At 37.9% G+C, this 12,252-nt stretch overlaps 1 protein-coding gene across 2 annotated transcripts in view; it reads right to left on the bottom strand.

Moving 5' to 3' along the window:
• The window catches only part of F13A1 (coagulation factor XIII A chain), a 407,127-nt gene that overhangs the window by 44,702 nt on the left and 350,173 nt on the right, over nucleotides 1-12,252 (bottom strand). For both annotated transcript variants that reach the window (XM_069103537.1, XM_069103536.1), the window contains one exon: nucleotides 1,727-1,830. In XM_069103537.1, the coding sequence (XP_068959638.1) occupies nucleotides 1,727-1,830 (104 nt within the window). The remainder of the gene's footprint in view (nucleotides 1-1,726; nucleotides 1,831-12,252) is intronic.

The following is a 12,252-nucleotide window of genomic DNA, read 5'->3' as shown; positions in this document are numbered from 1 at the left end:
CTCCCTCCTGGCTCCTCTGTCCTCCAGATCTCAGCCAAAATCTTATCTTCTGCAAGAAGCCTTTCCTTATCCCCTTAATGCTAGTGCCTTCCCTCTCAGATTCATCTAATTTTAAATATATGCGTGTATGCATGCATGTGTATATGTGTGTATGTATATATATACACATATACATGTACACATATAAATATATTTTATATATGAAATAATTGGAGGTATTTCAGATTGCATATTAACGTATCTATGTATATTATATATGTATGTATATTTGAAAATTCAAGGTAATCTCAGAGGGAAGGTACTAGCATTAAAGGGATAAGGAAAACCTTGAAGAAGGTGAGATTTTTAGCTGAGACATATATGTATATACACATACATTTATATAACTTTAGACATTACCAATGTTCCAGTGTTATACTGAGTTGATCACCCTACATTTGCTTCTCCTCTGTTTGTGTATAATATATACACATATATATTTATATACATACATATACACATATACATATACGTACATACATAGAATTTCACCCTTTGGATTTGAATTTCTTAGTACCTAGCTCAGTGTCTGGATTATAGCAGAGATTTAATTTTGTGAATTTATATACACATTTCTTGATACTACTGTGACCCCTATTTTCATGTGAAATAAAAAAAGGTTAAGTCTTTATTCTGGTTTAATTAGAATCTCTGGGAGGCCATAGCTCCCATCACCTTTTAACACTCATCATGCCCATTAGTCCACATCCACACATAGAGTCTGAAATAAATTGTTCCAAAAAATAAATTATTTAAAAAATCAAGTTATGGTAAATTATAAGTTTTACAGGAATTGCAAAGATGATCCATAGTTTTATTTGTTTTTTTAATGCTCCTTTTACCATCAGATATTTCACTGGTCTCATCCTAAGAGGGCAGAAAAATATTTATTTAATAGGCAGGTTAAAATGTTTTCACAGATCTCCTCTCTTCTCCTCTTTCCTCTTTTCTCCTCTCCTTTTTCCCTTTCCTTTATTCCTTTCTATCAGCTTATAAAAAAAAGGCAAGAGATATTCCATCAGATTGATTTGTATTTTCTTTTCCTGTAAGAGCCATGAATTAATTGGTTGTTTCTATGGAAAGAGTACTAGATTTGGGTTCTGAGGAGTTGGGTTTGAATCCTTATTTTACCACTTGAGTAAATTTTGGCAAGCCTCTAATATCTCTTGGCCTCAGGTTGCCTACCTATAAAATTAAGAGATTGGTCTAGCAGATGTCTAAGGTCTTTCCAGCTCTAAATCTATGACCTTATAATAAAACTGGAATTTCAAAAAGAACTTGAAAATAACCCCATGTACAGGCATAGAATACTATATACCCATAATATTACTACTACTACAACTACTACTATCAATAATAATAACAACATTCAGCATTTATAAAGTACTTCAAAGTTTGCAGAATGCTTTACATATGTCTCATTTGAGAGCACTTTAAGGTTTACAAAGCACTCCTTTTGTTAGTGTATTACTAATCCCACTTTACAGATTAGGAGACTGAGGCTCAAGACATGTTAACTGACTTGCTCAAGGCTCTGACACTAGGTGGCAGATGAGATTCAGAACTAGAAACAAAAATAATTCTGGTTTTGCCTGCTGGGGGCAGCGATTCCTTAAATAACTAAAGCAATTTTAAGAACAAATAAAGGATCAGTCATGAAGCAGGGTCTCAAGGGGTTGAAGTTTACCATCACTGTTTTCTTGAGGGGTGCTGTCCACCACTTGCCATCCTCCAAAACCAACAGGAAGATCAGGTCTTGTCATCCAAGCCTCATTCCAGCAATGGTAGTTCCTTAAAAAAGAACACAGAAAGACAAACTTTCCATTATGCTTAATACTCTCTAAATTAACACTAGCTATGAATATCCCATAGATTGCTATTGATAACTTACATAAATGGAGACACCTAGGAATAGGGGAGGTGGGTGTTGGGACACCAAATGTTGAACTGCTGGATGCGTCATCCACCTATCAAATGACCTCTGAATTGGCACCTGCTTGTGTGTGAGGATTCATCCCCATTCTAGTATGAGTATTGAAGTCATTCATAGCATTCAGTTAGACTAGAAATGCCAAGTAAATTCCTAACTTTGGATTATATAGTTTGATTTTTATGTTTCCTATTTAAAGTTCAATTTAAAACACACTTATTAAGCATCTAATGTGTGCAAGGCACTGGAAATTAAAAAAAAAAGACAAAACCAATAGTTCCTCCCTTCTGGGAGCTTACATTTCTACTGGGGGCATGCAAGATGTGAACAAATAAGTAAATACAAAGAACTTGCTAGATAATAAAAAGTAATTTGAAAAAGGAGAGAGTTTTATCATCTGAGCTGTGTACATGTGTGGTTGGCGTGGAGAACAGAGGTTATTTGGATAGGAATTGCATGCCTCTGGATTCTTTTATATATAGCTTTGACTTGAAACTACCGGGTACCATGGAAACTCGACATTTGAGCCCATCTGGTAAGGCTGGTTTTCCTACCATTCTCTAGCCAATCTCCCCTGCTGATTCTGAGGCAACCTTCCATCACTGGTTCCTCTTCCCATTTCCCTTTCCCTCTCTGAGCTCATCTGAGCTTTGGTTTATAAAAAGCATGGTTCTTCATAAGGATTGTTACAGTGATAATCCATCTGGTACCTAGACCACTGCTAGAGAAATCATTTTTTATTCACTATAATTCTGTATAAATCATTATAAATTCACATTTAGGACTGAATCAAGAAGGAAATATTATGGAGCAAGAATGGGACCTTCACATAATGGGAATTATTCAATCTTCAGCCTCAGAGACACATGACTCTTCAGAGTTTTTGTGTATAGTTCTTAAAGTAATAGTGTATGGGGAAAGAAAGTGCCATTATGAATCATATTGTTGCTGTGATTAAAAGTAATACTATGTCTTAGGAAAGATCTAAAACAATATGATAGAGACATACTGAGGGCTATCTAGCTAAGCGGAAATTGAAACCATGTTTCATAAATATTTTATACATATATATGTATAAGTGTGTGTATAATATGTATGTTGTTAAGTCATTTTTCAATCATATCTGCCTGTGACCTCATAATATATGTTTATGTATATATGTGAATATATACATGTATATGACATATGTCATTCATATTTTTATTAATGTAGCATTGTCTTGACCACACCAAATCCAGACATTGCTAATGAGATCAGGAGACAGAGAGATGGATGGAAAAAGATCTTCCATCATCCCTCTCTATGATTCCCCAGGGAGTTGAGGCTGCCCTTGGAGAATGGTGGAGGGCTTTATTTCGAAAGATTAACTTTTCTTTCCTAACACTTTGGATTTGTGGAAACATGGAAGAAGAAGGCAAGGAGAACTATGTGGAAACCTCCAAGGGGGACAGATTAGGTGAAGCCACAGTGGAAATGGGAGAGAGACTGCAAACCTGTCCAAATGGCAGATGCATCTTGGGCACCACCAAGGTGATGATTATGCATTTTTCTTCCCCTTTTGCTTTTTCTTTTCTGAGAAGGGGGTGTAAGCCTGGAGTTTCCTGGTAGGAGGCTTACATCTGTTTCATAAACATTTATTTATCTTTATTTTTTAAAAAGCAGCTAGGAGGTAGTGTATAAAGCATTGGACCCAAAGTCAGGAGGATCTCAGGTCAAGTCACTTAACCTCTACCTGTTTAAATTTCTTCAACTTTTAAGATGAGGATAATAATAGGGCCTAACCCCCCAAGACTGTTGTGAGGATAAAATGAGATGTTTGTAAAGCACTTTGTAGACCTTAAAGTACTACATAACTACTAGCTATTATTGTCAAAGATTTACTTTTTCTTTTAAAACAGTAATTGTGATGATAATAATAATATATCATTAAACTCTGTATTATTGTTAGAATTCAGTACAGCAAGAAGATTCCGTATCAGGAGAATCTGGAAATGGGAAGAGATTTAAAACCAATATTTTTCCAGAGTGTGGTCTATGACTAGGGGCTCAGTCTAGGAAAGAAAGGGAAAGAAAGTTATTGATCCAGTTTCACTTCTCTATGCTTTTATCTAAGCCATGATAAAAATGTCAAATAGCACACATCCCAGCACCAATCATGAGGGTACTTACACTAGAGAGCTCCTCCCAAAGTCAGACTGAACCACTGATGACTACTCTTTAGGTCTAGACATTCAATCAGGTCCAAATCCACTTAACTTTGCAATTGTTTAACTCAGTCTTTTTCATTAAAATAGCATGAGAGGCTCAATTTTCTTTTTTGTTAAAATCTTGATAAGCTGTGTCTACATTTCCCTGATCTACCAGTTCATCAAAATTGTAGATAGTTCAGTCTGGCATGAGCTATTCTTGATGAAAGCATGATGACTTTTTATGATTACTGTTTCTGCTTCTAGATCTTCACTGACCATCCCTTTAATGATCCCTTCTACTGATTCCACTGGCTTATAGTTTAAAGATTTCATTCTCCTTTCATCTTAAAAGAATTGAGACAACACATACCCTTTTCCAACCCTGCAGTATCTCTTCTCCACTATGCCAAGCTGCCTTCTATAGCCCACAGAAACTCCTTTTCCCCCTGAATATCTTGTGACTAGTGAAGAAAAGTGGTAGTGTTTGCTCATGATATTGAAAGCCTAGGACTAGCCCCTTGCTTACCACTTCACTCCAAAATATGCTTATTCTTTTGTTTGTGTGTAACATTAATGTTTCACTCTGTTATTTAATCTCTATAGCTTCTTTTCTGTTCTGCTCTTTTCTTTTTCTTTTTTTTAACAGATCTATTTCTTTGTTTGGAGAAGCAGCCTAATCAAAAGCTCTAAGTTCAAGTCTCAGGTCTGCTACATACTAGCTTGGTTACCTTTCGGTTCAGTCTTTTTCAGTTGTGTCTTACTCTTCATGATCCCATTTGTGGTTTTCTTGGCAAAGATACAGGAGTGGTTTGCCATTTCTTTGTCCAGTTCATTTCATAGATGAGGACACCAAAGCCAACAGGGTTAAGTGACTTGTTCAGGTTTCCACAGATAGTAAGTGTCTGAGGGTGGATTTAACCTCAGGAAGATGAGTCTTCCTGACCCCAGGTCCAGTGCTCTATCCACTGCACCACCTACTTGCCCTTGGTTACTTGGGCAGTCACAGTTTTTTGGAAATTGTTTCTCTTTCCATAAAATGATGATAAGAATATATTTATACTAGCTACTTCACATATTTTGAGATTAAAATGAGATAATATAGGGTAAACAACATTAGATTTGGAGTCAGAGGACTCAGATTCAAATCCTAGTTTTCACTTATTTCCTATTAGGCAAGTTATTCACCTCTCTGGACCTGTTAGCTGATCTGTAAAATAAGGGTGTTGGACTCAATGATCTCTAGGATGTCTTATGGCCCCAAATCTATTATCTTATAAATATTTGCAGAAATTCTCTGCAGAGTCTCTCTTTTCTGCACTCACATGTCCACCACCCAAGCCCTGGTCCTCATGTTGTATCCTGGGCTCTTTCTCTTAGGTCTTCCCTCTTTCCATTCCATCCTTCACATAGCTGCTAAAATAATCTTTTTTGAGGTACAATGGGGAAAGGAAGGGAAGAGGATAAGCAATTATATAGAACTTTTTATGTGCCAAAAACCACGCTAAAAAGCTTTATAAATATTATCTCATTTGATCCTCATCAACAACCCTAGGAGGTAGGTGCTACTGTTTCCCCCATTTTACAATTGAGGAAACTGAGGCAATGAAATTGCCCAGCTAGTAAATGTCCAAGATTGGATTTGAATTCAGCTCTTCCGGATTCCAAGCCTGGCATTTTATCCATTGCACCATCTAACTGCCTGCTTGTCCACCAGAATCTAACTCCAATTTAACTTTCCAAACTTATTTCATATCACTCTCCATTCATACACTATCCAATCCAGACCAACATGATTGCAAGTTGTTCTTAATCCTAAAATACAGCCTTCTGCCTTTCTGCATGATGCATCCATGCTTCATCTCTTTAGAATGTAAGATTCTCAAGGGCAGGATCTGGGTTTTTGTTTACTCAGTTCCTAGCATGGTCTCTAGTTTGCAGGCATTTGCTTGTTGATTGATTCAAGCTGAGCTCAGTAGTCAAGTCTTCTCTGTAGATAAATGGGTTCTTTCTCTCCTCAAATATTCTTTATAGCACATTGTTCAGATCACTTCCTATTCCCATTACATTCTACCCTGTATTACCATTTTCTCTAAAGAACCAGCCTCCCCTCCCCTTGCATTTCTGTGCTGTCATGTAAGCTCCTGAGGAAAGGCATTGAGCTAATTTTCAACACTGTAAGCCCCAGCATTCATTACAACATCAGGAACTTAATAAATATTGTTGAATTGTATGCCCTTAACATTTCTTCCCACATCGCAACTGTCCATTTTAGATGTTAAGTAAGCTCTTAGAAGGCAAGGTTTGGGTCTACAAAATTCAATTTGTATAGAGTCTTTTAAGGTCCCACATAAAATAGGCGTGAGACTCAATTAAATGGAATGTTCTGGTTAATCATCTTTCCCTGTTTAGCGCTCTTTAAAGAGTATACTGTTTTGGTTCCAACCTGTGCCATGGAATATTCTTCAAAATGCATGAGTAATTCAATTCTTTCATGATTCAGCATCTTACAATTCATGTAATCATCATTCCCTTATTATTGTCCAGTTGTTTCAATTGTGTCCAACTCTTCGTGACCCCATTTCGAGTTTTGTTGGCAGAGAGGCTGCAGTTGTTCATCATTTCCTTCTCCAGTTCATTTTATAGATGAGAAAACTGAAGCAAACAGGGCTAAGTAACTTGCCCAGGCTCTGATGCTAGTAAGTAACTGAGACTAGATTTGAATTCAGGAAGATGAATCGTCCCAACTTTAGCCCTGGCATTCTATTCACTGCATCACTTAACTGCCCATATATGCTGACCTGTTTTTGTTCAGTAGTTTCAGCCATGTTGGACTCTTCATGATCCCATTTGGAGTTTTTTGGCAGTGATATTGGAGTGATTTACCATTTCTTTCTCCAGCTCATTTTACAGATGAGGAAACTGAGGCAGAGTTAAGTGACTTGCTCAGGGTCATACAGCTAGTAAGTGTCTGAAGCCAAATTTGAACTCAGGAAAATGAGTCTTCCTGACTTCAGGTCCAGCACTCTATCCACTGTGCCTCCTAGCTTTCCCAGTCACTTATAAACATCAATTATTATTATACAGTCTTATGATTATAGTTATAGAACAGTGACATCAACCACAAATACAAAGGCAGGGCCACAAACCATAATAAGAATCTCTGCAGGTCTCATATTGACTCAGAAAACTACACATTAATATTATCTATGTTCTATGCTCTTCCTGGTTTTTTTTGTTGTTATTGTTAAATATTTCCCAATTATACTTTAATCTGGTTCTGGAGGGAGCACTTGGGTGTATGATGGCCAATGTGAGCTGGAGTGTTTGACACTTCTGATGTAGAACGTAGGGACTATCAGTCAGGGTACATTGTATTCAGGATGCTAAGCCCTGAATGCTTTGGCTCATGGGATCCTAGATTTGAAACTGGGAGGAATGTAAGAGATCATCTAATTGAAGCCTTTCATTTTACAGGTGAGGAAACTGAGGCCCCACAGACATTAAGTGTCTTGCCCAGGATCACCAGGATAGCAGGAGGAGGGGGCTAGGATTCAAATAAGTATTTTTTTGTCTCTTTAAACAAAACATCTGCTCTATTTCCTTGCTGTCTCTTCCTCACTATAGTAGGGTCAAAAAATCCAGTTAATTTAAGGTTCTGATAAATTGAGGTGTTAATAATGTTTCTGATATTGATAAGTTAAGGATACTATTTATTTATTTATTTTATTGCCTGTGCCCCTCTCAAAAGGCAGGGAGGACTGGCAATTTTCATATTTTTTCCCAAAGCATTGTTGTTTCCCTGCAGAATGCTAATACTCTGGCAGTGCTGTTGCAAAAAACTTCTGAGTTTCTGCAGTGACTCTTCACCAATGGCAAATGGCCAGGAGCGCCTTTTTATTTCTCCTTAGGCAAACAGCACCTCTAACAGTGAGACAGCTCCTAATGTGAGGCTGGTGCGTTGGTTTTGCAGCACTTGGAAGCAAGAAGCCAGCTCTAAAAGATGCACCATCCTTAACATCTGGCTGAGGTCATATCAGCTACTGGGGGGTGTCCACAGGAAGGGGGAGAGCCAGACTTAGAATATTCTCCACCCACCCAAGGTCAGCTTCAGCAGCTACGAGAGCTGTATGTTCAAGGTAATAAAGTGGTTAATTAAAGCAATGAGGGCTTTAATGCCTTCACTTGGCTGCCTGCTTAAGCACACCACGGGGTCATCTCATTTACAATCTGTCCAGAAAGTTTCAAAGAGAAATAGTTCTTAAAAGCAAAGAAAGAGAGATGGGCTTGTAACTTTGTTCCTACAGTTTTATTAGGGCCCAAGGGAAAGCACAAATAAGACAGAAAAAAGCCCTAGAGGAACCGGCTTGGAACAGTTTCAAGAGTAAACCAAGTGTTCGAATTCTTTTATTGCAAAAAATGGCAGGGGTGGAAGGGAGTAAGTCATTTACCTGGGAAATAATTTGCATTCCCTTGGCAGATAGAACAGACCCACCTCCCCTGTTCTGCTGATGGGCACCTAATAGCGCACAATGATATTCTCAATAAGGAAAAAAATGTTGGCATCCCAGCATTCTTAAATTCTGACCATTCTATTCACAATAGGTTTAAAAAAAAAGGAAATGGAAAGAAATCAGTGGGCTCTGAGGCTTGTCTAACAAGACATTTCAAAGTGAAAATGAAAGCCTGGATGGAGGAAAAACTTGTCAGTTAGGAGAGTTAATGAAGCAAGATGACAGAAAAGGAATTATTCAGGAAAAGGGAGGCATGTCAGTGGAATCTTTTATGTGGCTGAGTGAGAGCCCCATGCCCTGCTTTGTTCTCTGAGATGTTGCTGTTTCCTCTTAGGGACTGGAGAAGAGGTTAGAAGCAGGAAGCCTTGGTGTTCTCCAGGGACAGGTGAGTCAATGGGGCTTGCCAGAGGCCTAGCCAGGTATGTGCCAACCTGAGCTCTGCAGACTCTGTGTCCTATGAGGCCCTTTATTTCTCTGATGTTGGGAGCTAACTAAAGAATTCCCTAAGGAAGTAATCAGAAATAGCCTAACTTTTGCAGTAGGGCTGTGAGAGAGATGAATGGAGGTTGTCAAGGAAAATCTAATAGAGAAAAGGATGGGATTGCAGGAGACAATCACCAAACAAACAAACAGAAAACAGGAAGATGTTTGGAGGACCTGTGCCAGCCTCCTTCTTGCCTGGCTAAGTGACTGATCAGTCAAGATAAGAGGAAAATACATAGAAAAGTAGTCATACCAGCAATACATTTTACCAGTGAGAACCCTGGTATAAAACAAGTTCTCTTCTTTCCTGTCTTCCCATCTCTTTGTTTTCCTTTGTTTCTCTCTCTCTCTCTCTCTCTCTCTCTCTCTCTCTCTCTCTCTCTCTGTTTCTGTCTCTGTCTCTCTGTCTCTGTGTCTCTCTGTCTCTGTCTCTCTCTTTCTCTCTCTATCTCTGTCTGTCTCTCTCTGTTTCTCTCTCTCTCTCTCTTTCTCTTGTAACCCAGGTTTCCAGAAAAGCTTGAAGCATTTTGAATGAAATTCTTCTCATTAATGGCGAATATGCTGACTCAATGATGTTAGACCATGCCTAGTTATATGAGAATTGGATTGGCTCCAAAGCTTTCTCTACCAATTATGAGCATCTCATGCAAAATCACTAGATTTCTAGATTTGGTTAGAAACCTAAGTTATATTCTTCTTTCATCTCTCTCTCTCTCTCTCTCTCTCTCTCTCTCTCTCTCTCTCTCTCTCTCTCTCTCTCTCCATTGATCTATCTAGAACTTGGATAGCTTACCACCCTGCTTTATAAATGCCTGTTGACTGACTAAAAAGCACTGATATTGGAGACACTGACATAGGTGGGTAAATTACTTCTAAGTAATTTGAGGTGTTTGTGGCATATTCTAAAATGTAGAAAAAATTGATTTCTTCATTTGTATATATAATAAAATACTACTTAAGTTTCCATGTACAAAGTTTTCTATAAAATAGATTCCTGAGTTTCATGTATGTGTATATATGTTTCACATATATATGTATTATATGTACGTGTGTGCACACAAATACAAACATACATACGAGCCAGCTAGGTGGCACAGTGGATAGACTGCCAGGTCTGGAGTCAGAAGACTCATCTTCCTGAGTTCAAATCTGGCCTCAGATGCTTTCTAGCTGTATTACTCTGAGCAAGTCACTTAACTCTATTTGCCTTAGTTTTCTCATCTGTAAAATGAACTGGAGAAAGAAATGGCAACCTACTTTGGTATCTTTGCCAAGGAAACTTCCAATGGGGTCATGAAAAATTGGACATGACTGAAATGACTGAACAACATACATATATTCATGTGTAATAGAACATATACACATGTGTGTGAATGTGTATGTGTATATATTTGTATATGCATGTATGTATATATACACAGTATATGTATGTATGTGTATATGTGTGTATGTATATATACATATATATATATATATACCATATTTTCTATTCCTGCTAAGAAGATTCTCTTGTTAAGTCTGTAGTCATAGTTATTTCCTATGAACATGTCTTAAATGGGGTTTTCATGCATTCTTAAGAATAATCAACCTTTAAAAAAAGAAGAATCAACCTTGGATTATGCAGGAGCTAATGTTCTGATCTGTCATTTATCCCCCCTCTATTAAGGCTTTATTCTATTGGCTCATTTTGGTATCAAGGCTGAATTCTTAAAAACTAAGCCAACAGAGTACAAATTCTGGTACTCCTAACACAGAAAGACAGCACTGTGTGTGTGTGTGTGTGTGTGTGTGTGTGTGTGTGTGTGTGTGTGTGTGAGAGAGAGAGAGAGAGAGAGAGAGAGAGAGAGAGAGAGAGAGAGAGAAGTAAGAGTAGATAATTAAAGGAACAGTAATCTTCAGGTTGGTCACCAGTTAATGAATTGCTTTGACCATCCCAACTTGGGAAACCATCCGCCAAAGCAAGGGTTCTTTACTTGGGGTTCACAAATCCCTAAGGAGTTTGTGGATAGATTTCAGCAGGTCCATATATATATATTTTTAATATTTTCATAACCATATTTCAAAGCAATTGGTTTCCTTTATAATACTGTATATTTTATTTTGTGCACTTAAAATATTTTTCTGAGGAATCCATAGGCTTCATCAGACTGCCAAAGGGGCCTATAACATACAAAAAGGTTAATAATCACTCTTTCACTAAGGTGTGGAGGGACTACGATCAGCCTTAGTGGAGAAATTATGCATGCTAATGAAATGAAAGGTCTTTTAACATGAAAATAATGTCAACTGATCAGATCCTTGATTCCTGTCCTCTCTCAAGCCACTCTTCTTAGTCCCTTTTCTGTCCACTCTCATTTGTTACCAGAGGTGGCAGGGACAGAGATGGGAACAGAGGCAGAATTCATTTCCTCAGGGCTACTCCACATTCACAGTGATGATGGTGAGGAAGGAGCTTGGCAGGAGTGGTTCAGATACAGTGTGGGGATTACTTGCAGATTTCAGGCATCCACACTGACCTTTTCTCTCATTGCCAGGGCAAAACAAGAGTTTAGCAGTGCTTAGGGTATTAATATAGGGCTTTAAAAAATCAGTCAGCATTTCTGTTCATTTCTCTCTGTGGCAAGGAAGCCAAGGGAAACCAGAGTGAAAAATGGCTAGTGCTCTTTCACCCAGCTCTACCCCCAACAAAAGACTATCCCATACTGCTAGTAAACACATGTATGCCTACAGTTCTGAAAACATATCAGAGCTTGTTCTCTTCCTCACTTTTCAGAGGACTTTTCTCCCTTGAAGGATGACAAAACATATAAAAAAAGGCCTCAGCTCGTATCCTCTAGGACAGGCTTTTTCAACACATTCTGGAATAAAGTACATATTTGTATATTTTTATTTTCTAGAAGACTTTTTTAATATAAAACAAACCAACAGGTTCAGTAGGCCCCAGAATTATACTTTTGCATTGAATAGTCTTTCATGAATATGATATTCCAAATCTGATAGCACGCAAGTGTATGTGTATATATGTATGTGTGTGTAAGTCGTACTTCTGATTCTTACTGGTGGTGTGACCCTGGGTAAATCATTAAACTCTTAGTGCTCT

The sequence above is a fragment of the Petaurus breviceps genome, unplaced genomic scaffold (assembly GCF_028583685.1).
Source record: "Petaurus breviceps papuanus isolate PSGF00001 unplaced genomic scaffold, PetGlider_PUasm1.0 582, whole genome shotgun sequence".
Taxonomy (NCBI): domain Eukaryota; kingdom Metazoa; phylum Chordata; class Mammalia; order Diprotodontia; family Petauridae; genus Petaurus; species Petaurus breviceps.
This window is presented reverse-complemented; position numbering and strand designations above follow the sequence as displayed.